The sequence below is a fragment of the Gobius niger genome (genome assembly GCF_951799975.1).
Source record: "Gobius niger genome assembly, chromosome: 12".
NCBI classification, from domain to species: domain Eukaryota; kingdom Metazoa; phylum Chordata; class Actinopteri; order Gobiiformes; family Gobiidae; genus Gobius; species Gobius niger.
In genome coordinates this window covers 29,891,713-29,917,082 of record NC_136863.1, presented here as the reverse complement: position 1 = coordinate 29,917,082, position 25,370 = coordinate 29,891,713, and the positions used below count along the sequence as shown (strand labels likewise).

Genomic DNA, 25,370 nt, shown 5'->3' with positions numbered 1-25,370 from the left:
AAAGTGAAGATTACTGCTCAGATTTCGACCTACTCCTGGTATTATTACGCCTATACAGAGTTTCAAAATATTTAAATGATGTATTTTCCTCCGCCTACATGTTCCAGCCATGTCCTAAAGTGTAAAATGAGCTCAGACCTGTTCACCACAACTGCCTCTAAAATCCTGCCCTGTCACTCACAAAGGTGTTACTTCGGGTCTGAAGTGCCGTCATGCATGAGCTTAATATAGAAACTGCAGTTACGCATAAGACCTGAGGTGGCAGTAGTGAGTATAAAATGACCAACTTGCATTAGCCCCTTTAAAGTAAAATTATTGGACTTTTTCTTATATTACATGGGTGTTTTATATGTGTTTTGCGCGCATTGTGTAACACAAATGCCCGATGTAGCAAAAATGATCCAAATTAAAACTATTAACTATATGAACTATAAGCAAATTGATTTGATTTCATTGCGTTTGTTTCTATTTGTCAGGAGGTTCAATAAATTTCAGATTTTCTTTTTGTGGCAGTTATTTCATGGTTTGGGCTTTACAGGGTTAACAGCCCGTTGTGAATCTTTGTTAGCTTTATTTAAGACAGACATTTTATTTGATCAAAACATCGTGCTGTTTTCCATTTTATATACTTTGACTTTTTTTTTCTTTATTAACCAGGAATGTCCCACAGAGATCTCAGAATCTCTTTTTCACGGAAGTCATGGCCACAGTGGGGACCCTATTGTACATGTTTTCGTGGAAGAAGAAACCAAAGTACCAGGACCTTCTTGCTTTGAGGCAAGAGCACTCACATAAAGCATAATGAGGCCCTGCTTATAAAAAAAAACAGTTAATAATATGATTTAAATAGACAACTGATATTACTCATAACATGGACTCGGCAGTGACTCTGGTGCTGCTGTCATTGTGTCGTTGGGCAAGACAGTTCACCCACCTGGCCTGGACCAGTGACCACTGGACTCTATGTGAAACGATTGAATTACCTGTTGTAGGGAATATATTACCTATGTGTCCCATTGTCTCCCCCATCTCCGCATCACTCTGGTATATCTAATAACACATACCATGGAGGCTGCAGGCGCCTGACAGAAGAACATACAATAGAAGGAGGGAATAGGCTCTGCCGCGGTTTCAGGAATGGGCCTGTCCTTGTATAGAAAGGACATTTACATTTCGGTTCATGTTTGGACTGGAGGCGACAGCGTCAGGGAGAAGTAATAACAGAAAGAGCAACATAATCTGCGCATCAGTCATTCTGCCAAACAGATCCTTCTAAAGGAGGAATGTTACTCTGAAGTAACTGTACTCCTGCTCTCAGTCTGAAGAAGGAACATTGGAAGGTTAATGTTTTTGTACCTACCTAGTATAATCTTACATTTGTGTTCAAACCAGTAATAAGATGAACACAGACATATTATTGGTGTAACATGTTTTTATTATATTGGAATCTACAAGCTAAACAGACAACAGGTAATAGACACATTACTCAAATGAAAACACACCAGCATCAGTTCACAATACAAAAAAGCTTTGTACAGCACTTTCTTGCCCGTGGCGTCAATATCAGACTTAAAGTAGGTAATGTTCAATGGAAGTATTGGGGGAATGCACTGATAAAGCAATGTGCAAACTTAGCAGCACTTAATGAAGAGGACAACATCCCCCAGTCAATCTCCCATACACCCCACACCACAGCACTGCCTGATGAGGGGCCACTTAGAGCTAAGGTCTGACAATACAAACCTGACAGAAAACAAGCTTGGTTTACCGTTACTAAACCCTGACTTAAACCAGTGCTCAGGCTAGAAAAAGCATGGGACAACATGGCATTCTCATATACCCATGGTAGAAATACATAGATAAATATATCATGTTAATGTCCAGAGAAGTATATTTTGACTGTCGGGAAATGCCAAATCCAAGTTGAATCTGTGTAAAGGTGTTTTTTTTATGTTGAGATGTTGAAACTGACTATTGTCCCGTGCCTTTTCCAGATACAACTTACAGATTACAAAGTGCTTCAAAGCAAAAAATAGCTGCACAAGATGGATTTCAAAGCTTTCCTCGCCCACTCCTCTGAATTCTCCCACATGGCTTGGATACATAGAGCTGGAATTACACAAAGACAGCTGCATATAAATGGACAACTGTGCCCATACTCCTCACACATGAGAGCCAGTTGTTGCCGGCGGCTATCAGAAGTCACACTTTGGCAAAAAAGCATTGAAGATTAGGCTATCTACATGATTTTAGCTTGTTCAAGTCAAAGATCCCCTCCTCTTTGAGCGGGGGACAAGGGGTGGCACATGGCACTGTCAAATACAAAACCAACCAGAAGTGCTGCTCGAACAAAGTGCTTTCAAATGAAATACAACAATCTACATACTGTATGTCAATAGTTCAATCAACAGGCATGTCCTAAATGCAGTAATGGCCACTCCTGCCCTGAGAAAGAGAAAGATGAAAGGTAAAGCATCGCTGGCACACACGCACGTCAGTAAGAATTCTGCTTTATGGCAACTTTTTTCTATGTTCTATATGCTTGGTGACATTGGAAAAGGGAGTGTTCCATATTCCACTGCTTTTTTTGTATGTCGAATACGTGTATCCTCTGTCTCCACTTAACTCTGTTTGTATAAGAGGGAGCGAGATTTGAACTCAGAACCTTTAGATTACGTCGTGAAAATAACTCCTCAACTCCTGCCTGTCTGTGTGGTTGTCCTGTCCACTGCAGTGTTTTTTGTGATCATAATTAAATATTGACAAAGCATTGTAATTTAAGTCTGCTTTCTGTTCAGTAATTTCACACACTTAGATTACACATGCAATGGTCACACTGTGATTGGAACCCACAACCTTCAGATTACAAGTGGTTCATTTTCTCCAATGAAGCGCTCTACCCACTGAACCACAACCAGCGCCCAACAGAAGCCTTTATATGGCATTAATCACGATATAAACATCTACTGTATAAACCTAACACAAATAAAACCATGTCAGAGGAGTAGGCAGGGGTGAAGTTGCAGCAAACTGAAAGCCACTCAATGGGATTTGAACCGAGAACCTCCTGGTCTCGGTTCAAATCCAGGGCTGGTGCCATTGTTTCACTCCTCCCACTATAAGGTACTATGGATCACAACATATTTACAAAGATATAATATTCAACCATAAAGCTAATGTTTTCTCACTTTCTGTCTCTCTTGAGTGAGAGTTGAACTCCCAACCTTTAGACCACACATGTCTAGTGACCTTGTGCTCTTCCCACTGAGGACACTTTGTATGTAATTAATCTGAGCAAAAATAGCTGGTGATCATCAACTCGTGCTGATTGGTCTGTGGTCCAGTGGTTAAGGTGCAGGGCATTAAAATATCTCTGCACTGCAAAAAGTAATGAACTAGATCAGTATAAACATCTCAATTTGAGCATAATAATCCAAATTTTAGTTTTGACTTCAGAACTGAAAAGAAGCCTTAATACAGCATTAACCACACTAAATTAACTATGAATATCTACAAATTCAACACATTGGTATTCGAGCAGGATTCAAACTCAAACATTTAAGTTACAGCTAAAGACCTACTAGCCAGGTGTTCTACTCACTGAGCTCCAGCGTCACTTCGACCGAGAGGCTTTCTATGTAATTAATCTGAGCAAAATGATTGTGAGCATCACCGATGTTAACTAAAAGTAACTCCTGATGCTCAGTGTTTTCCAGAGGTCTAACGGTTAAGTTTCAAATCACTGAGAAGTTTTCCTACCATAAGGCCTTGGGTTCGACTCCAGCCTGTGTGATCGTTCAGTGGGTTGGAGTCATTTCGTGATCATAATTTAATGGTAATGAGAAAACAACGAACACTAACGTCACACAATCGCCTTAAGCACTCAACGCACCTGGTTTAGAGCATCTGCAGGAGAGCAGGGGTTTGAACCCACAACCTCCAGATTACAGATGGTTCTATCACTGACCTACTGCCAGCCCCAACCTGAGGCCTTCAAATAGCATTAATCGCACTAAAATAACTGAGTATCTTTAAATGTAGCACAAATAAACCCCATCATGCAGTGAAATATGCTGTTGTGTGGTTCAGTGGTGGAGTAGCTGCACATCCACAGCCACTCACATCTGGAGGTTCTGGGTTCAAAGCCTGGCTCGGGCACTTTGCTCATTGTCTCTGTCATTTCCCTCTTCTCTTTATAAGATCTTATGGGACATAGCATCTATACAAAATATATAAGATTATATATACAAAATATATAAGATTATAACTGTAAAGCTCTTAACGGTTCTTTCTTGGTTAGGGTAAAAAATTAAATAATGTTGGAGGATCTTATCTTAAGGTTTTAAGAGAAAAAGGCTTTGATTCTAATAGCATCACTTTAATTACGAGCCTGAGAAAACATTTGTTGTATAGAACTCTTTCTCAGCAGATTAAGCGTCTACTCTAAGTAATGTTGCTGACGATGGATTTCGGTGAGCACTTTTCTTTATTTCCACTCCTAAGGTTGAGTGGAGCTATAATAACTAAGAATAATGGTTTGCAATTACACTTCTTTATGGTTGCCTTAAAGCAGAATTGTCCTGGATGTCAACACAAAGGAAGACATACGTTTGGAGCAGCTCACGGCCAGTACAGACTCCCAAAATCTCATCTGGAAGCATCGCAGAGACACATGAACTGATGCTGGGCTGGAAACTCAAATACACGTCATTATTAGGACTCGCTAAAGTGCAGGCATTTCATTTGAGGAGGGGTTTGATACCCAAACGTGTCACTCACTGTGGTGTGATGTGTTCAGGGCAACCTGCAGGTAGCATAGGCTTAAAATCGCCCCAAAACAAATCATGTTAGTGCCAAAGGTGCATAAATGTTACAAGAATCACAAATGCTCGGACGAAATGCCTGAAATTTAGTGCTTCCTCATCATTATTGCCTCATTTCAAACAGTACACACACACACGCACACACACTGTAGTCACCGCCACCTGCCCCAACATCCAAGTTATTCCAAAAATAGATAGTGTTTATATACTGTGTACATTTATATTACGTTTACATATTACCAAGAATAGCCACGACCTAATACAGGTTCAAAGGTCACAATATTACATGGAACAGCTCCGAAGTGTCATGGTGAGCACATCGCTTTTCTCATGGGAGTGAAGAAGGGGCGATTGTTCTGAGCCGACTGCATGTGCTTCAACTACTTTGACCTGCGGGGGCGCTCTGTCCCCAATCAGAGCTCAAACATACACGTTTAACAGCACGTTCCCCAAAATGACTTTCACCAGGCCGAGTGTCAAGAGAAGTGACGCCCCAGTGAGTCAGAGAAATTACATTTAGTGTCTTGACTCAACCTTCGGTGTCAAAAGTCCAAACTATTGAGAAAGTTGTAATGTATTCTTGGGCTGCACTATTGATTGCAATTTTATCGGTCGTGATTCTCTAGGGACGTTAATAACGTCCTCTGAAAACATGAAAAAGAATAGCGTTATTTTGTAAAGGACATTCCGGGCACTTTCCCTTTGTGTTTCTGTTGAATGAAGAGATGTTTATGCCCCTTACAGAGCATTAGGCCCATTAGCTGAAGGCTGCATCTTCCTGTAAAGTCACAACACACATGAGTTATTAGTCCATAAAGCTCCTCAGCACCAGTACAGGGGGAGAAAGACTAACCAACTCACACATACTCACAGGGTGACGTCTGCTGGCGGCTCTGTGGAACTGCCCCCAGTCGTGTCCCCTCCCTCTGCGCTGTGCTTGGCTTCTGCAGCCGCCTTGTCTGCTTCACTGCAACACACCATTCACATACATTATTCACACATACTTTCAGCTTTGAGCAACACACTGTAGTTTCAATCTGAAACGTGAGCAAAAACATGTACATTATCTAAGTATTTTCAAATACCCCAAAAAATACAGCAAAATCATTGTATGTATTTTTAATTTGTAAAGTTTCAGATAAGTTTTGTGTTTTATGGTGAAATGACACCACATAAGCAGTTAGTTCCTTTTTTGTTTGTGTGGCACTGACCTGGAGAACAGCGCCCTCTGGCGGAGAGTCTCTTTAGCTTTCCCCTCCTCATCGTCAGTGTCCGAGCTGGCAGAGGAGGAGCTGTCGGACGCCACCAGAGGAGCCTTCCTGGCCACGCACACACTCCAACCACAGGCTGCAGAGCACACGGAGGAATGTCAGTCAGTCATCTGAAGATTCTAAAGAGCCCATCATTTCATACGGAGGTGGAGGACAGGTCAATAGATCAGGAAATTGATATCTTAGTCGGGCAGCACAAAGGTTTTCTTAAAGCCTATATAAACTTAAATACTCATAATGAAAAGGTCAACGTACGGTTCTGGTTTGAAATGGTTCCCTCTGAGCCACTGTTGATGGAGTCGACCGGAGAGCTGCACCTGGGGCCTGTTTCAGAACTGGAGAGAGAGGGCGGATACAGATAGCCTTTAAAGGACACTAAACAGATTAGATCATGACATGTTCTAAGCCTATTTGTGACGGTCAGACAAAACAGAGTATTAGGTCCAATAATGAAGTTTGTTGTGTCCAACATGGTCATTTTGGGATTGATGCATTCTATCTATGTCTAAACTTTAGCTGTGATTGGATCAAGCTCATTGCAGTTTAGCCAATCAGTGCGTCCTCTCCTAGAGCCATTCCACATTGACATCACTATGTTGGTTTTATTTTCAGTTGCATCAGTCTGGACTTTTTCCAGGTTACATGTTTGTGGCATTTGGATTTGCTTGTACCTGCACACACAGTAAAAGTGATGCTTTTGGTCCCCTCACCAACAGAAAGGCTGGAAGTCTGTAAAGTTGGCCCAGCCCTTGTCATCCGTGTCTGTGGCTGTTGGCTCAGAGACCACACTGTCCCAGGCCCCGAAGCCCCCTCCTCCTGCTGCTGGGGTTGTGGAGTTGACCTCCTCAAAGTCTGCAGTCCACCCACTGTCTGAGGCCACACAAAGCACACCATCAGAGCGGCTCACAACAACAGTACCTTTACCGTCTGCTGCCGTGGCACTTACTGCTGGGCGTGTCGCTCGGGCACTGGCTGAGGAAAGGGTCCAGGTGCTCTTTGGACTCGTCCTCTGAGTCTGAATCAGCGCTCTTCTCTGGGCTGTCGGGGTCAGCGCTTCGCTCTGCAGCCTGACCCCCCGCCGGGCTCTGTGAGGAGGGACACCCACCGAACCTGTACGGCAAAACAACGTCACAGCTGTTTAATCCTGGCTTTGGAAATCAGTCAGCAGGAAAAGAAAAATGAATCACCTGTTTCGGGATTTTGTTTGTGTTGCATAGTTTATTTCCTTATCTTCCCAAATATCTTCTTCATCGTCATCAAAGGGCTGTATCCTGTCCTTGGAACAGGCCTCGAACACGGAGGAGTTTTTCTACAGAAGAGATAACGTGTTTAGTAGAAGATCCACTAAAAGACTTGGTGTGACGAGAGTACAAGTTTCCAAAATGCAGTCTCTTACACTCACGTTGTCATGGCTTGAGTCAATGTTGATATTGATTTCTGCAATGCGGTCGAAAGTAGCCCTGCAAGTACAACTCCTTAATCATCCGTTCCTACACTTGTAAGAAGAAGCACAAAAACACTTGATTTAAGGTCATACCCAATGTTGTCATCGTGATCAGTGAACTCCTCATCGTTAAAGCCAAACTGGTCGACGAAGTCCGCGGTCATCTGCTGGATCTGGTAATCCGAGAAGGACTAAAACAACAAGGTTTTACCATGTGTTTGAGGCCGGGCAGTAGGAGCTAAATGATGAGAAGACAGAGCAACCTACCTGCTGTAATGTAAGCTCCTTGGGGAACGGGCTCTCCATGTCGTCCTCTGAAGACGGCCGAGGGTTCCCACTCCCGACCTACAAACAAACACCTTTACTCCGCTGAAGCCGACTAAGCACATGACAATGAGTGGTTAGGTGTATTACCAGGTCGATAGTGTTCCTCCTGTTGGTGTCTGTCAGGGTCTGTTCCACGAAGGTTTGCCAGCGCCCCCTAATGTCCTCAGGCAGCTCTGCATCCACAAATACACCTCATTAATTTAGAGGAGCTGGACGTCTCTTACATAACCTTCATCTGTGCGGGATGGAGCTCACCTGATATCAGGCTGCAGATTTGGGTGTGCACTGGGCCTTTCTCCAGGTTGTGGACCACCGTGTTGGCGATCCTGGTAAGATGACCCATGTAGCCTCTCCTCATGCCGCCTGCAGACCTAAGACAAATCAATTGGTCATTTACATGTTTAGATTTCAGGATTTCAAAATGGCGGAGTAGACAGACGCTACAAAGCTTCACTTACTGCAGTTTGTCGTTCTCTTCCCAAGCCTCTAAAATCCGCTGGACGAGGTGGCAGTGCTGGAACAACTATAAGCAGCAAAATCTTATTATTGCAACGTAGGTGAAAACGAAAACAAACAGCTGCTTTGGGTCACGCACATGGCTCATGAGGAGGTTGTGTGCGGAGTTCTGGGCCTGCTCGGACTCGGTCTTCGTGTCGTCTGTCTCTGGAGGCGCCTCCTCGCTGCTCTGCGCGGCTTTGTCCTGGGAGCCAGGGACCGGCTGCAGCCTCATCTCGTGCGCACAGGGCCGCAGGATGGCCGCCACGCACAGCTCCACTTGGAGGTGAAGGAAGTTGTTCCATGTGTATTTGAAGAACAAGTCCTGTGAAGTGTCAGAGCAGTCACAATGAAAAAGGAGCGTCGTCATCACTGGAAACGACTAGTAAAGGCTTGTTCCCCCGTCAGTAGATATTAATGCAGACAAACTAAAGCGAGTGCACAGTTTCAGCTGCCTGGGAAGTTGGACAACCTCATACGAAAAAAGACATTTTGACGAGGAAGGTTTCACCAAGTTGAGCAACACTGAAGTTACACTGAAGACAAAACTCAGGAGCCTGGCAAAGCAGAGTGATGAATGGCATTCCACAGTCGCTTACGTCACTTGTTATGGGATAATGGGAGATAGAAACTTGTAATCTCAGCTTGTTTAGTTACTATCAGTACGATGTATGCTTCTCGTATGCCACTTTGAGCACCCTCACCAGAAGCAGGTCCGTGGTATTGAGGCGACACAGCTCCTGGGCTACCACTGCATGGCTGGAGGAGCTGGTGTAGAGCAGCGAGGCCACCAGCCTGGCCACATGCAGCCTGGTGTTCCCCAGTGGGTCCTGTAGCATGCCCAGGGTGGTCAGGATGGGGCTTTTCTAAACACACACACACACACACACAGTGAATTAGCCAAACCTCTGTTTCGAGTAAGACCCTGGTGAGGGACTTGTACTGACAAACCTTAGGCGGCTCTACAAGGAGCTGGTGGAAATGTTTCAGGTGGGGTTCTATGGCCAACAATATAGTGCTGTTCACCAGGTAACTCCTTTCAAATCCCTGAGCGTCCATGATGCCATCCACTCTGTCAAACCACACACAAAAAAGGTGATATAGAACATGCAAAACGAGTAGCGAGAACCAAGCATTTAGGGTTGTCACTCACACGGGCCTCCTGATTTCCAGTAATGTGAGAAGAACTTGGATTCCATTGACGATGCAGCTCTCTGTCCTCTCTCCGGAGAACATGTTCTGTAGCAGCTGCTCCACGGATGTTTGACTGGAGAAACACAGTCCATGATTTCACATGAAGAACCTCCTCTGCAAACAACCTGTCTAGTATTATCAAAGCCTAGTCATTTTGCCTTCACACCGGACTTTCACACTTTCATGTTCTTTTCAGTTACTCTCCATCCATGTATGGACGACGCAGGACTTACGATTCCAGCACAGTTAACAGCGGGTCGGGCTGTGAAAGCTCTTGAAGCTGATTGGCCTGATCTCTGCTTAGACGAATGATGTCACAGAGCGTCTGCGAGGCGTTAGACTGGCGCTGTTGAAAGAGAAACATCTGATGAACACACTGGCTCCTTCAATGAGCAGACCGCTGTCCAGATGTGGCTGTACCTCGTCATCTCTCTCGGGGTGGATGAGCTCGATCAGTCTCTGCGCCAACTTCTCCTCATTCAACCACTGAGGACAGAAACAGGCTTCACTTTGAGGGAAAAGCGTTGTTTAGTTTTGTCTTTTTTTTTGCATGCCACTTTAACTGGACATATGCGTTTGTTCATATTGCATGGCATCTGGAATCTTTTATGCATTTGCCAGTTATTGTATCTGGGATGTCACAAAATGCCACAAAAAGCATAAGAAGTCTCCTTTGAAGACATTGTAAAGATCCCATTGATGTGGAGGCCAGGCCAAAAGTCTGTTAAAATGCAGTTGTTTTGACCTCTGGTTAATGGTTGATATCTCTGTAAATACTGAGCCTTAATAAAGGTCAGTGCCTTGTCTGCCAGAACAAATGTGGCCACACTTCTTTTCACAATAGCATTAAAAGTGGTGGCACTTTGATCACACAGGAAAGATTTTTTCATAAGGATGTTAAGGCTGACCTCCCCCATAGACCACACACTGCTCTGAGTGCATTCAATGAGATGATTATTGAGATTGCATCCTGCAATCTCAATAATCATTTATCAGCATAAATAAGCAACTGCAACTTTCATGAAAGTCTCTTTTTTGGCGGGCAATAGAAAACTAATACTAATACTTCCATTTAGAACTAAGTTTACAGTGCAGAACTTTTTTTCCCGCAACCCTTGAACGTCCAAGCCTCTGGTGCTGCTTTGCTTTGTGATCATAAGGAGAAAAAAGGCCTGACAGCTCCTGAAGATATGGGATGGGAGGACATTTCATGAAGATTTCAGCTGCATCAGAGCAGGTCGGTCAAATGTTTATCATTTTGTAAACTTCTTCTTGTACATACTGTTACTGCCATAGGATTACTATAAGAAGATCTTCCTATTAATAATAATAGGATTTTTATGATTGGTTATTTTTCTCAAGTTTTATCGGTCTGTGCTCTCTATCTGAAATCAAGACACCAGTTTGAGAACATTGCTGTTGCTGCATGAGGAGCTTGGCGCTACCAGCTGGCTGCATTTCACATAGACCTCATTCCTTACTGTGAGTGTCTCCAGTCTGAGAGGCGGAGGCTCCACACAGCTGATCAGCCTGAGCAGGACGTCCATCATGGCTGACGTGTCGATATGCTTCAGGACCAATGAGAGGAAGCCCTCTTTACCCCGCAAAAAATGGATCACCTAAAACACAACAAACACATTACGCTAACATTCAGTAACACTTTCTGTAAAACTGAATTCCTAAATAAGAATGAACTGATATTTGGAGAGAAAATACTTAAACTTGGGAAAAGTGATGATTTTTACCACTGAATTGCCTGAATGTACCTGCTCAGTCTTGCGTGCGATGAGGTTTCCGATAGTCTTGCTGAAGAAGGAGGCGAGGAGGGGGTTGAGAGGTGGGGGCTGCTCCACAAAAGAGTACAGCGTGTCCAGCAGAGGCTCCTCATGCCCGAGCTTATCATTGATCACCCCCACATCACACGTCAGCAACTCGCACGCAATGTTGGGATACCTGCAAACATCATAGTATTTGAAAGCATTTGGAAACTAATGTAAAATACACTGTATCTCACCAAATATGTCATTATTTACAAACAATAACACAAGAATCAGAGCATACTTAAAACGCTTTGTCTCCTCTCCACCAGCAGGGGGCTCTGTAGTGATCAAACGCACCAGCTCCTGCATTGACTGGTCCTTGCATAAAAACAGCAGAAGTCTGCAAATTGAAGCAACAGAAACAGATTTACTCCATAAGAGCGCGAATGATACTTTTGCCAAAACTTGTGCTAATCCTTATGCTTGATCTAGTCAGGAGTTCTGAAAAACAAACCCCAAAAGTCAAAATTAACCTTGTCCTGATTACGATTTGAAAACTTTTTCTACAAGTTTGATTTGACCATTGATGTCTTTCTTCAGATGAACTTAGTGAACCAGATATAAAACTAGTCAAATGAACGTAAAAACTACTTACCTGCTAAGTATTGCTAAGGCTGAACTGACCTCTTGGTGGTTTTAGTGTGTCATTGTTGTATTGTTCTTTGGTTGATTCGGTAAAGCTCACTGAGGCGAGTGTTGTTGCAACAGTGGACAAATATTGAATTGAACTAAGTCCAACCTGACTTTTACCTGTTGACCATGTTATACCATGTAGTTTTGAGCCTTATTTGAGCCCTCTGTGTCTGTGTAGATATTTCAGACTGTGAATGCTGACGGAAAGGCAGCCCCACCTCCTGTTCTGGGCCTTGCACTCCTGCAGTACATCGTCCTCATCGAGCAGCTCGCTCAGGGTCACGTCCTCCCTGTCCAGCAGAGCCTCCAGGTGAGAGGACGTGTGGAGGTCAAACTTCCAGAACATGGTTGCTCTCACCCACGCCGACACTTACAGTAGCTGCAAAACACAACAGGCAGTTCAGGGTAATGATGACGTGAAGATGGTCAAGTTAACATAACATAATATAAACTGACTTTTATGACCAGGTTATAACATTGTTCCCTTATGGAAAACATATAGGAGTTAGGTTTTGTTTCATTCATGCATGTTAGAGTTATCCTGCATATTCTTCTCTCATTGCCCAGGTTCCTCACACCTGGCCAACCTCTTGATATCATGTGGTGGTAATTCTCTATCTAAATAACTTTTCTAGACACACACAATTCCCGTGTTTTGGGTGGATCATTCATTCACTATTTACAGTGATGGTAAGCTACTTAGTCACTCTGCACAGAGGCCGACTGATCTGAACCTCCAGCCCCTCTCAGTCCAACCACCACCAGCCACACAGATGCACTTACACACTGTCATAAATAGACCAGGTGAAGTGTCTTGCCCAATGCCCATACTGTCAGTGGTCCAGGGTTTGGTGAATGCTCTATTTCACTGTTGGCTACAGTATTTATAAGCACAGCCTGATAAACCTGGTCTTTTATACCTTTAATAAGAAGGAAGCACATTACCTATTAAATGAATCTTAATTCATCCAACCTTTCTATTGCGCATATGGCTAAGCTAAAATGTTCTTATTTATAAAGCCTGTCCCTCTAATGCAGGCCTTTGCTAGCTTCTTACAGTCAATAGCTAATGCTGATAGCTGTTGAAGTAGCTTATAATAACAGAATGTGCACACTGTAAAAGCATCACAGACTGTGCGCTAATTTGCTATAATGTGCACCGTGGGCTTATCCATCTCTGCGAGCCTCCTCCAGTCATTTTGCTCTGGCTTATGACGCTGCCCAATACATGCCATCCTGTGCACAATTTTGGCCCGATCATTTATTATTTTTATTTTTGTTGGTGCGGTAAATAGCTTGCATTTTGTAGATCAGGGCCAGACACATGTACGCAACATTGCACAGTACAAAGTAACGTACTCCTTTGCTAACAGCAGCTTCATTGAAAACCAGCGACGTCCTTACTCAGACCTAGCGGTGCTCTCCCCCCATCCGTTTGACAGAATGACAACAAGCTTTTATTTTAGCCACGCCGACGCAAATAGCCTATAAAGACACCCCCGCGAGCTTACCTGGGGTCCATGGTAATTCGGGTGCAGGTCAACAGAGATATGAAGGGGGGAAAGTGGCCGACTTTGGCAGTAAACGCTAGGTCACCGGGAGGCCCATAGCTGCGCTCGTTCGTGCAGGGGCGGTTCGGAAGGCTGGCTGGAGCGAGGGCACGAGCTGCTGAGGTGCCTGAGTCACCATTCATTACATTGTCAAAATGCAATAGGTCAAAAATATAAATGGGACAAATGTTCGGCTTTATATTATGTTTGCCTTATATGCTTCTAAAAATATAAACTAAACCCCACCCCATAAGACTTAAATATAAGTACAAACGAAAAACAAATCTGAAAATAGAAATAAATAAAAATAGAAATAGAAAGAAGAAAGAAAAGCCTGTTTATTTATACTTTTATTTAAAAAAAAATAATAATAAAAAAATAAAAAAAATAAAAAAATATAATACTGTAAAAAAAAACGCTTTATTTTTCATTGGTAGCAAAACGAAACTATGGCATGGTAATAAATGTGTTATTATTAATATTCTGCTTGGGTAGTAAATACAGTAGTGTTAGTGAGTGGGTGTTTGATCGGGAAAGAGCGCATCGACAGCCCGGTGGCGGCGGCGGTGACTGCTGTTTTTATGGGTCGAGCGGCGGCTGCGCTCAGCTGACTCTCCGCAGAGGCTCCATCTGTGTTAGCCGCGTTAGCCTGTTAGCATCATCATGGCGAATGTCGCGGACACCAGGCTCTACGATATCCTCGGAGTTTCGCCCTCGGTCTCTGAAAATGAACTGAAAAAGGTAGGCTACTGACACTGGCTAAAGGTTTGGCAAAGGAGCGGCCCCGTGAAATACAGAGAAAAGTCCGCGGCGGTTTTATTCAAGAGAGTTTCCCCACGGAAGCTAGCCCGTGTAGCTTTAGCTGAAAATGCTAAAAGCAGCAGTTATGCGCTGGTGGTGGCGGTGCCAGGACCGTTTGCTACCCGGGTGATTGAGCTGTAACCTGTACGGCTGGGGCAGTTGCGGTCAGCAGTTATTTGTGAGATACTTTTACCGCAATGTAATTTCAGTATGTTGTAAATTGGCAGTTTATTTGACTCACAAACATCCTGGAGTGAGAGCTAGCTCCCGACAACTGAAAAAACAAGTGAAAAACAGAGTATGTTTGGAATTGTCCTTTTCTTGTGATCAACGTTAACTACGCACTTTTGTTATCAGCTGATCGGGTTAAAGTGTTACTGATCGAGTAAGGATTATGATTGTGTAATACCCGAGCAAACGCAAAGATATGTACCTGTGTGGAGAAGTTATATCATAAACGACATAGACAACACCGCAGAATGTGTGGCTAACCGTAAATGTTTACTCCAGTTAAACTAATGCTATATTATGGTAGCAATGGAAGCCTCTGTAGCAGCACAATAATGCTCTGTCACTCCTCTACATATTCAAATCAAATTATGCTTTGATGCTTGATGATGCACTGTATCTGTAACTGTATTGCAGGCAACAATGTGAACTATGCAGTCAACATTGGTCATTTCTTATTGTGTATTTTAAACTTGTCCATTAACCCAGCAATGTCAGAATAAAACGCGAGTCACTTCACTGGAGATGTCAACAACACCGGCAGTCTTCAAGAGGGGCTGGCTGGTGTTTTTGACAGGCAGTAGCACCAAAGCCAAGCCTTCCAGGGTTGTAGTTAGAGATGGAAATCGTTTTGTTCAGCCTCAAAGTTTTGATAACAAACATGTGTTCTCTAGGCGTACCGGAAACTAGCCAAAGAGTACCATCCTGACAAGAATCCTGATGCTGGAGATAAGGTATGTTCACTCCAATTCATCGAACCCGGTGTGGTGTAAGTGCTTGTGAGTTATGACAATTTTCTATCATTATTTCCAGTTTAAAGAGATCAGTTTTGCCTATGAAGTTCTGTCAAACCCCGAGAAGAAGGAGCTGTATGACCGCTATGGAGAGCAGGGCCTGCGGGAGGGCGGGGGTCCCGGACCCGGCATGGATGACATCTTCTCTCATATTTTCGGAGGAGGGCTGTTCGGGTTTATGGATGGAGGACGGAGACGTAATGGCGGCAGAAGGAGAGGAGAGGACATGGTGCACCCTCTGAAGTACGACGTTTGAAACCTCAGTGTATTCAGATGGTTTTAATGGGCCTTTATTCTGCTTTTTGGAGACGTTAACACACCTGTAGTTATGTTTACAGGTTTCAGTTTTGTATAAATACATGCATGTATTCACAACTTTGTATTTTCCAGACATATACAGTGGGGGAAAAAAAGTATTTGGTCAGTTTCATATAGACATTCTATTGGATTTTGGCCAAATACTTTTTTTCCCCACTGTACATCACTGCAAATGTGTATGCCTAGATGCTAAGTAGTAGTTTAAAAACCTACTTACTAATGAAGCCTAATATAAAACTTGTAATACATTTCTCTAAATAACTAAAACTCTGTGTCTCCAGAGTTTCTCTTGAAGACCTGTACAATGGGAAAACCACCAAATTACAGCTCAGTAAGAATGTGCTGTGTAGTGCGTGCAATGGGTGAGTTTTCTAATCCAGTTTCTTTAGTTTTTTGTTTACATCCAGACATCTAATTGCGTTGTGTGTGTCTTGCAGTCAAGGAGGCAAGGCTGGGGCAGTACAGAAGTGTACAGCGTGTAGGGGGCGAGGCATGAGGGTCATGATCAGGCAGCTGGCTCCTGGGATGGTTCAGCAGATGCAGTCGGTCTGTACAGATTGTAACGGAGAAGGTACATCCTCAGTGTTCCCAATCGACTCTAACAGATGGTTGTGATCGGTGAACTAACCCCTCTGCTGTTTGTGTAGGAGAGGTGATCAATGAGAAGGACCGCTGTAAGAAGTGTGAAGGACACAAGGTCAGTAAGGAGACCAAGCTTCTGGAGGTGCACGTGGACAAGGGGATGAAGCACGGACAGAAGATCACCTTCTCTGGAGAAGCCGACCAAGCTCCGGGTGTTGAACCAGGGGACATCGTCCTGGTGCTGCAGGAGAAGGAACACGAGGTACCACCTGCTCTGCTTTTGTAAACTGTGTAAAGCTGTAACCACAACCCATGTTTTCTACAAGTCTTAACGTTAAATGTTTGAAGCTTGAGAAATGTTGCAAGCCTCATGGTGTTTTCTCTTTTTAACCAGGATTTTAAGCGTGACGGAAGTGACCTTCACATGGTTCAACGGATCGGCCTGGTGGAGGCTCTGTGTGGTTTCCAGATGACAATCGCACATCTAGACGGACGACAGTTGCTTGTCAAATATCCCACTGGAAAAGTTATTGAGCCAGGTAAATGTGTTGCTTTTCACTGGGATGTTTGGTTTTGTTAATGTACCAGAGCTTACTCGCTGCAGTTATGACAACACAAGGAGGGGATTGTAATTAGTTTAGTTTTATTTCAAGCACACAATGAAAAAGTGTACAGTATGTCCAACATAAGACAATAATCGAAAGAACACTGATAGTCAGTTGAAATAATGAAGTAACATTTCTGTGCAGGTTGTACAAGAATGGTGAAAGGAGAGGGAATGCCTCAATACAGAAACCCATTTGAGAAAGGAGACCTTTACATCAAGTTTGATGTCCAATTTCCCGATAATAATTGGATTAGCCCCGAAAAGCTGAATGTAAGTGTACGTGAGTCTTTGTATCATTCTGGAGCTGTGGATTGATCCTGTGCTAACTGTTCAGGAGTTGGAGTGCCTGCTGCCTGCTCGCTCCGAGACGCCTGTTATCGCTGCAGACGCAGAGGAAGTGGATCTGACGGAGTTTGACAGGAGTCAGGCTGGAGGCGGAGCCAGGAGGGAAGCCTATAATGATAGCTCAGATGAGGAGGGCGGACATCATGGTCCAGGAGTGCAGTGTGCTCACCAGTAGAGACTCTTCACACACACACACATATACACACACACACACACACAGCGCATTATACACCTTCAACTCAGAGCTGACAAACTTGACATGCACACATCCTCATGAATCGGCCTCACATCCTTCCACTCATGGTGCCCATCAAATGTAAACATGCTGGACGATTGATTATTTGTGTTTATGAACAGAACCGCTCAACCTGAAGATTGTTCCTTTTGGGTTGACAGGCTGAACTTGACTTGGACCTCCCTGTTTTCATCCCAAGCTTTTACCTTCACTGTGGGCCACAGCCTCCTGTGTAATAAACAGATACCAGTGGTGTAGTTGACCAGCACATGCTGCTTCTTGCAGAGATCTTGCACATTCAGGTTGAAGTCATGAAGTAGTCTTTATGGTGATAATGAAGTTCAGTTCAACACGTTCCTATTATTAATGTGCCCTGCTGTCTCTGTTTGAGCTGAGCAGATAAGGTCATGTACTTCAAGGCTTCCTATGTGTTTAAGGTAATGATTTGGAAATGGGTTATGCAGGTTGTGTCCAGTCTTCTACAAACAGCCTCCGTAGAGCACCAGTCAGCTGGGCAGTGTTTTCTTTAGTTTTTAACTCAAGCTCTTGGGTCTTCATTGTTTGAATGTTGATGTTTTTTGGGACTGCAGAACTTGAACCTTTATGTTGTACCTCCTCACGTGAGCTGAGGACACTTGTGTACTTTGTGTGTGTGTGGCACAGGAGCTCAGTTTGCAGGGCCAACTGTTTGAATGTTTGTTTTGCTTTAGGTATTCCTGCTTTGTGTTGGACTGCAGTGCGCTTGTACATAATATACAGTCATGTAAAAGAATAAGAAGTCAATTCTAATTTGCTTCTCTTTAAACCTCACCCCAGTCAGAAGTATCCCCTTCTGCTGCAGGAGTTCCACTTGGCTCACACCAATCCCTCTGTACAAAACACACCCCACATCTGTCAAATGGTTTGCCAAAAGTCATCGGACGTATTCACTAAATCTCCAGTAACTTGTAAATACATCCTTATTCCAGAGAAGCAGTCCATCTCTGCAGCAGCGCCCCCTGTCGTGCGCTATGAGCATAAACCCAAATACAATACAAAGCTTGAAATAAAAAGAGGAAGCTCGGTGGAGTGTTGGCGCACCTTCAGGACTCATCGTGTGTAAGTTAGTCCACTGGGGTTTGACGTAAAACTGAGGGGATCAGTCATATATTAATGTAAGGCTTATGTTTGTCGAAATTATTAAACTGTCTAATAAACCAGCAGTGTGTCTAGTGGTCTTGTTTTATTTTCTTCAATTCAGATTGAGAGTGCAGAAATAAGAACAAAGTGTAAAAAAAAAAGTTTATCTCCTTTTGAGGACACAACCTCTACCTACATAGTCTCACCATGTGTAACAGACCATACCTAATTTGAAAGCTCAGAACCTCCAGAGCTGAGTGACTGAGCTTTGACTATTTCATTTCCTCATCAAATTTCTCGATTGTGGCTGCACAACAAGATAAATAATCTTTCTGTTTTAAACCATATAAAAATGGCAAAAACATAGAGCAGTTCTATTTAGTGAGCACTTCATGTATGTTTGAGGAAACTGCATATTCTCTTGCAGAGCAGCACCTGGGGACCGTCACCAAATCTTGGACTAGGTTGGGTCACTAACTGGAGATTTTTGCCTATTGTGCATGTTTTGGGTTGAACATGCAAGCCTCACAAACAGGCCGATGCAGTCCAGGACTTTATCCTGGGACTTTCTTAGCCAGTGCCACTGATGTCATGAGCACTGCTCTTTATCTTCAAAGTCCAGACCCGACTTATTCTGATCATTTCAGAGATCAAATTGCCTCAACAAATACATTCTTGCTAAAAGCTGGTTTCTGGTTTTTAAACGGCCTCACCATCTTTTGCCAGCAGAGGATAAGTCCAGGCGTGCTGTAAATAGGGCTTTATTTACTTTCTCAATTATTGTAAGTTGCAGAACATGAAATACCACTGACATTGTCCAAAAGAGTTTTAAAAATCCTAGAAAAAGATAGGACCTTTAAGTTGCTCATATCCCATAAGACTGTCTATACATTTCAGTCAGCGTCCTCTTGAATTTTGGTGTTGTGCAGTCCTACTGGGCCCAGCAGCTCCTTGAACCCCGCTGTGTTCCTGGAGGAGAGACGCAAAGATAAGCTTGGGACAGTTCTGTGGAAGAAGGCTCCTCTGTGGTGTCTTACTTGTCTCTCTTGGACTGCAGAATGTAGGAACTCTCTCGCCTCAGCTGCTCCAGCCTCTCCTTCACCACGGCCTTCTGCTGCTGTACGTCCTCCTAGAAAATGTCCCAAAGTCAGTCACCAGCGATAGATATGGAGAAAACCTTTGCTGAGATCTATGAATCTCCAGCATTAACTGTCATAACTGGACCTTCTGTCAGCCAATCACAACCAGCTACCTCTGCCTCTCAACCAATCACTGCTCAAGCTATGAATGTAATTTTTTTAAGAGTTCTCTTCTTGTGGTCTTACATGTTCATATTCAACATTCTTCACTCTTTCTGCCAAAGTCTCTCCTGGTTGAAATAAGTGTAGTTATAGTGTTTACCTGTGGGAGGTCGTGCGTGAGTAGCTTCAGTCTGTCCTTGAGGCCTAGCGGGTCCTCGTCGGCCTTCCTGTTCTGGATGATGGAGAGGCGCTCCTGGACCTGACACACATTTTTGGATGATATTGGACTAAGCTTCAAGAGTTTAAACTCTTCTTTACATACTTTGAAAAAAAGAAAAAACATTTTTTTTCTTTTACGAGTAAAAAAACATCTGGAATGGAATCTAATTTTTTGTTCAGTTTTACCACAAAAGATAAGTAAGTAAATAAGTGATAATGAGCTATGACTAAGCCTGTAGTTTAGACCTCTACAAAGGTGCGCTGAAAGGTGTGACTTTTGGTTATAAGTCTTCTCTCTGATGTTTAATTATAATAATAATAATGACGATAATAATAATAATGCATTAGTTACTTATAGCACTTTTCCAGAAGCTCAAAGTCGCTTCACAATTTCGTGCATTATTCATTCACTCCATACACGGTGGTGGTAAGCAACTATTGTAGCCACAGCTGCCCAGGGGTAGACTGACAGAAGCGAGGCAACCAGTCTGTGCCATCGGCCCCTCCAACCACCACCAACCACTCACTCACTCACTACATTCACCCAGGCTTCCTGGTGTTCCCCAACGGTCTCCCCTCCAAGTACCAAGCTTAGTTTCCGAGGTCTGATGGGATCGGGCAGGCTGTGTGGTCCATATGCTTATACCTTGAGGAGCTGTCTCTCTCGGTCTCTCTGCTGTCTCTGCTCCACTCTCCTCTGCATGTCCACCAGGCTGCGCATGGTCTCCCCACTCTCCTCTGCGGAAAACACCTCCTCATGGGCTGTGGGCTCGACCTGTCGCTCCTGTGAAGATCAAATGTGGGACGGTAGGAAATGAAACAATGGCTCTGTATCACAAGGTCACCATAAAGCACTTACTGTATTCTTGCTTGTGATTCTCTCTTGCCCTTTTCGCACCGTCTCCTTTGTGTCTTCTCTGTCCAGTGTTATTGCCACGTCACTGGAGCTTTCATGATTTTGCTGCTCGGAGCTGGAGGAGTTTGTGGAGGATGTTAGAAAGTCTTCGGCCACTAAAGGTCTTACAGCATTTTCATCTACTTCGTTAGTAGGCTTGTTGACACCAGCTTCATGAGGCGCCATCTAGACAAAACAATAAAACATACGTGTGCCAATAAACACAGATATAGGGGAGAGATTGCAGAAAGAGAAGCAAAAAAAGTTCTAACTTTACTGAATTATCTTTCTTCCGTAGACAGTTTATTTAAAGTAGCACCTACAGACTCCATAAGTCTTAAAGGGTATGTAGCATCCGCTCAAACTTGATTATTAAAGACTGCCTTGCCTGAGTTATCGAGCCTTGGTTTATTCTAAGACTTAAATGACATATCCAAAATCCCCTCTGGTTTCTCCTTTGTATCTAACATGTTACATAGACTAATCCAGAATGATAAACCTGGCTCTATCTATTATTTTAATCCCTATAATTCCTTTATCAAAATATTAAATGCTAAAAAAAAATGCAATACATTTTTTTCTGATATTTCTGTGTGTTTTAAACCTGCTCAGTGCTGCAGTGCTGTAGTCGACCACCTGCACTTTCACATATTGTCTGCTGACGTTGAGTGTCGAGTCCTTCCTCCTCCGCCTCCTCAGGGCTGCCAGGACCCGGCGGTTTACTCCAGGCCAGAGTGATCAGAGAGTCCTCTTCCCTAGAAGCTGCTCGTTCTTCGGCGCTCGCTGCTCTGTCAGTTGCGCACAGAACCTCCAGGTAGGGCAGACCGGCCATGGCAGCCCCACAGCCTGTGCAACACAAGGGTGAAACAGTGGTTCTGGAATGGGAGATATGGAGTCTCTCTGTACCTGTATCCTCACCTGTGCAGACGTCAGGTTCCAGTGGAGCTCCTGCAGTCGGCTTGTGTGCGCTGCCGTTTGCTCCACTGGGATCGCTGCCCTCAGTGTCTCTCTCAGCCTCCCCTGGTGATGTGGAAGTGTCATCACAGCTGGAGGTTTGGGGAAGGCTGGAGTGATCTGTAAACGTCGATGGCTGATCTGAGGTCAGCAGCTGCAGCAGGTTGGGCAGGGCCTGGCCGTGGAGAGCAGCCCTGAGCTCTTCTTTAAGACATTGTAAAGCTTGTGGGCTCTGAAAGAATAAAAGTCAATGATGAGTGCCTACAGTTACCTACACGGCAGTACTGTGGATTTGTGTAGTACTGTATCTGCCTGACCTTGTCCACCAGGGCAGGCAGCAGCACAGACGCCTGGGCCTCCTGTAGTTTTAGTAAGTCCATTAGCAGGTGTAACACACAGTCCTGTAGCTGGGGCTCAGAGAGACTTTGGGTCTTCAGACTGGAGTAGATATGATGAAGTCTTTTTACACAGACGCTCCTCAGATCTACATGGTTTCCTCCGCTCTCTGTAGTAGCCAATAGAAAGCCGTCATAATAACTACATATACTCAAGTAATAGTTAAAAGGTGTTCAGGTAAAACTAAAAACAAAACATTCCTACCCTTTACCTTGTGTGGGAGCATCCTGCATGCGTCCCAGCCCCTGCACTTCTGGGAGGGTGAGCCCTTGCGCCAGTTTGATCAGCTGCCTTCTCTCCTGCTCCTGAGTCAGCACCAGCAGCTGCAGCACTGCCTGTGGGGACAAGGTTCTTCTGTCACATAAATACCACACTGATTTTTTTACCCCCATCTTATTACTCAATGTGCCTCCCCCTAACCCACACTGTACCTGCTGGGGAATTTCCGAGACCGCCTCTACTTTTCGCTCATTGTCTTGAGACGTTAGCAGGATTCTGGCTTGCTCAGCTCTCAGTGGACTGCTCACATCAGGCCTGCACACATACAGGGTATGCTACAAAAAGTGACTATTATTGCAACCTGGAAAGAGGTAAACAGAGGAAGAGTGATGCGTTTTTAAAAGAAAGAATCAACAATGGAGCGTAGTGATGATTTTCTGCATATATGTCCATTTTTCCCTTGTTTAGAGTCTTGTGTTGATACAATATGATGAAAAAACTTATTAAAAACACCAGTGCAGACTTGCCACTCATTTGTCCCTGTTCAGAGCTGTTTCTCACCACGTCTCCCAGGACTGTCGAGCAGCCACTACAGCACTGTAACAGTGCTTTTCTCTTTGTGCCCTCACAATGGCCAGTCTGATGTGCAAACACACAAGCTTCATACTCTCCATGTTCAACCTGGAGACAAAAACAATGAAATGAGCCTCACAAAGGAGCAGCGTTAGCAGATGTGCGTCTACAGTGGAGGTTAAATCATTTGAACCTGTGAGCCAGGCCTTCCAGAGACTTTTTCTCTCGCTGGCAAAGTGTGTTTATCTCACACAGACAGGAAACAGCCGACCAGCACTGATCCTGGAACCTGAAAGTGATCACAGTTTTTTACTATTTACTGGGGAAAAAGAACATTCTCTTATAGAGTTGGGTTCATACGTTCTATCTAACCTTTTATGTTGTAGGTGAACCTTTTTTCCAATTTAACTAAAATGCTCTAGAAACTAAACTAAACTTAACTAAAGCTCAGAGTCTGCACTTAAACCCAAACCACCTATGTACATTGTAGCTGGAATAACATTTGACATAAAGATAAAAAGAAGTAATCCTGGGTCACTGTCCAAACACTGGGCCCAACTCTACACTTTGCTCGTTCATGAGCCAAATCTCTTTCTATTTGCCCACATATTAACATAAACATGTTACCTGTACATGTTGAAAGCTCCAGGAAGCTGGGCTAGGTGAAGCAGGTCATGTGACTCTAAAGCCTGCTCCACTCCATCCCCCAGCCTCTCCTCAGCCTGCCGCTGTTCCCACGGCGACAGACTGTCCCAAACTCTCGTCGCTGCCCAATCAAACATACCAACTGTCATCATCTCCTCCCTCTGCTTTAATTTACCAAAATGTTCCTCACTGTAGTGTTCCCTCAGCATCTCTGCGTGGAGCAGGCTGCTCACTGCATCATACTTGACCTCCACAGACAGAAGAAGGTCAGACAGAGTGACCCAGCCCAATGCTGGACATGTGGCCTTTGGAGCTGGCGCTGCCTGGGGAACGGGCAGCAGACTGTGTAAGCCTTCCACCACCAGCCTGAGGAGAAGAGAACACAAAACAATGATCATCATTTTAAACTAAATGAATATAATTATAGTGTATATAAGTTCATAGAAGTAGGAGGTAGAGCCAGTAAGCACGATGAAGCTCTTTATGCTTAGGCACCAAAACACAAAAATGTAATAATAATAATAATAATGCTTTACACTTTTATTTACAAGCCTGTATTACCAAGTTTCTGAAAGTGTCACAAAACCATGTGAAATGTTTTTGTACTTGAATTACTGATAACAATGGACAGTTAAGTTACTGCTGTTGTACATTTCAGATGTCATCTTCCCCTTTTAGATTAGTATCTATTGTTGTAATAAATCACACTTTTAAATCCAAAGTCCACTTTCCTACCTGGCCCAGCTCTGCCTGTAGGCTTTCCTCAGTTTCCTGGAGTTCCACTCTGTGTTCTTTATGCCCATATCTGACGAAGGTGATACATTATTTTGAGGACAGAGTTGAAATATGTCACTCGTCCTATGCCCAGTGTGAGCATCAGCTATAAATGGTGTAACCGTCACAATTGGGGTGCTTTGGTTGTTCATGGCGTTCAACAGCTGCTTCTCCCAGTACAGCTGCAGAAAGAACATTGTGATCATTAGACACACTGGGGGAAAAAAGCTTATGAATTTATGTAGTCTACCTTTTCATTGTTGGCTCGCTGACGTTCCATTTCACGGAGAACATCCAAAACATTCTGACCAGCACAAGTCCAGCCGTTGTCACCCTTTGATACCTGATGAGGGCGGTAGAGAGCGCAGAAAAGAATACAGCTAGATATCAATAATTATATGATTATAGTGTTAAGCATAAACAATAAATAGTGAATCTTCATCAGACAACACGAGACGATGAGATATTTTTCTAAATGGTTCAGTGTTACCTTTGTGATCGCCGTGTGCACCTCCTTCGCATCAGAGGGCTCGTGGAAGACCTTGCCGAACAGTCTGGTCACGTCGTCTGTGGAGAACTGCTCGCCGAGCGGCCGGCCCACAGACTGGTACAGGCCCAGCACACAGTCCTGAGGGGGACACACACAAACATGCAGGAGGAGAAACAGGCAGGACGCTAACACCGTGTCCAAACAACTTACCTGCTCCATGTTTTCACCACCGCGTAAGGATGAATTATATATGCAGTCGCTATGGCAACTGCAGGACAACAACCGGATACGATTACCAGTCGACAAAAGTGACAGAGGATCAGTGACGGCTGAGACACACCAGACGACAGGTTACACCGGCGTCAAAGCACTGAGCTG

General features: G+C 44.0%; 4 protein-coding genes across 4 annotated transcripts; 1 reads left to right on the top strand and 3 right to left on the bottom strand.

The window, feature by feature from the left end:
• Positions 1–4,524: 4,524 nt before the first annotated feature.
• ppp6r2b (protein phosphatase 6, regulatory subunit 2b) lies at positions 4,525–13,645 on the bottom strand. Its single transcript, XM_079567521.1, has 24 exons — positions 13,519–13,645; positions 12,226–12,386; positions 11,616–11,714; positions 11,321–11,507; positions 11,036–11,173; positions 9,975–10,040; positions 9,788–9,900; positions 9,514–9,627; positions 9,312–9,432; positions 9,065–9,226; positions 8,461–8,685; positions 8,324–8,388; positions 8,121–8,236; positions 7,953–8,038; positions 7,806–7,883; positions 7,632–7,729; positions 7,497–7,554; positions 7,282–7,403; positions 7,041–7,204; positions 6,805–6,964; positions 6,350–6,429; positions 6,035–6,170; positions 5,695–5,790; positions 4,525–5,601 (listed from the first exon to the last, which is right to left on the bottom strand). The coding sequence occupies exons 2-24, from the start codon at positions 12,351–12,353 to the stop codon at positions 5,562–5,564; spliced, it is 2,652 nt and encodes an 883-aa protein (XP_079423647.1). The 5' UTR covers positions 12,354–12,386; positions 13,519–13,645; the 3' UTR covers positions 4,525–5,561.
• Positions 13,646–14,151: 506 nt separating this feature from the next.
• dnaja2b (DnaJ heat shock protein family (Hsp40) member A2b) lies at positions 14,152–17,411 on the top strand. Its single transcript, XM_079567474.1, has 9 exons — positions 14,152–14,298; positions 15,261–15,320; positions 15,400–15,623; positions 15,980–16,060; positions 16,136–16,269; positions 16,346–16,542; positions 16,675–16,819; positions 17,030–17,157; positions 17,222–17,411. The coding sequence occupies exons 1-9, from the start codon at positions 14,221–14,223 to the stop codon at positions 17,405–17,407; spliced, it is 1,233 nt and encodes a 410-aa protein (XP_079423600.1). The 5' UTR covers positions 14,152–14,220; the 3' UTR covers positions 17,408–17,411.
• A 2,033-nt stretch (positions 17,412–19,444) lies between these two features.
• On the bottom strand, positions 19,445–21,135 carry LOC306971666 (uncharacterized protein). Its single transcript, XM_079568012.1, has 5 exons — positions 20,906–21,135; positions 20,693–20,830; positions 19,988–20,086; positions 19,624–19,715; positions 19,445–19,555 (listed from the first exon to the last, which is right to left on the bottom strand). Exons 1-5 carry the CDS (start codon positions 21,125–21,127, stop codon positions 19,480–19,482), a joined length of 627 nt encoding a protein of 208 aa, XP_079424138.1. The 5' UTR covers positions 21,128–21,135; the 3' UTR covers positions 19,445–19,479.
• A 404-nt stretch (positions 21,136–21,539) lies between these two features.
• On the bottom strand, positions 21,540–25,320 carry LOC306971348 (uncharacterized protein; the record flags this gene model as incomplete). Its single annotated transcript, XM_079567588.1, has 13 exons — positions 25,203–25,320; positions 24,993–25,130; positions 24,753–24,845; positions 24,464–24,684; positions 23,919–24,094; positions 23,711–23,849; positions 23,277–23,372; positions 23,072–23,191; positions 22,723–22,825; positions 22,503–22,626; positions 22,213–22,400; positions 21,860–22,127; positions 21,540–21,787 (listed from the first exon to the last, which is right to left on the bottom strand). Exons 1-13 carry the CDS (start codon positions 25,209–25,211, stop codon positions 21,540–21,542), a joined length of 1,923 nt encoding a protein of 640 aa, XP_079423714.1. The 5' UTR covers positions 25,212–25,320.
• Between the last annotated feature and the right edge of the window lie 50 nt (positions 25,321–25,370).

Bases quoted from the DNA above. Each gene is read 5' to 3' on its own strand.
- ppp6r2b (XM_079567521.1), bottom strand. From the start codon at position 12,353: ATGTTCTGGAAGTTTGACCTCCACACGTCCTCTCACCTGGAGGCTCTG. The intron at 7,404-7,496 runs GTGAGTGTAAGA...TCTCTTCTGTAG, and splicing joins TTGACTCAAGCCATGACAAC to AAAAACTCCTCCGTGTTCGA. The intron at 6,430-6,804 runs GTGAGGGGACCA...CTCTCTCTCCAG, and splicing joins GACTTCCAGCCTTTCTGTTG to TTCTGAAACAGGCCCCAGGT.
- dnaja2b (XM_079567474.1), top strand. From the start codon at position 14,221: ATGGCGAATGTCGCGGACACCAGGCTCTACGATATCCTCGGAGTTTCG. The intron at 16,061-16,135 runs GTGAGTTTTCTA...TGTGTCTTGCAG, and splicing joins CTGTGTAGTGCGTGCAATGG to TCAAGGAGGCAAGGCTGGGG. The intron at 16,270-16,345 runs GTACATCCTCAG...CTGTTTGTGTAG, and splicing joins TACAGATTGTAACGGAGAAG to GAGAGGTGATCAATGAGAAG.
- LOC306971666 (XM_079568012.1), bottom strand. From the start codon at position 21,127: ATGGCGCCTCATGAAGCTGGTGTCAACAAGCCTACTAACGAAGTAGAT. The intron at 19,716-19,987 runs GTAAACACTATA...GACATTTTCTAG, and splicing joins TCACGCACGACCTCCCACAG to GAGGACGTACAGCAGCAGAA. The intron at 19,556-19,623 runs GTAAGACACCAC...TCTCTCCTCCAG, and splicing joins CTGCAGTCCAAGAGAGACAA to GAACACAGCGGGGTTCAAGG.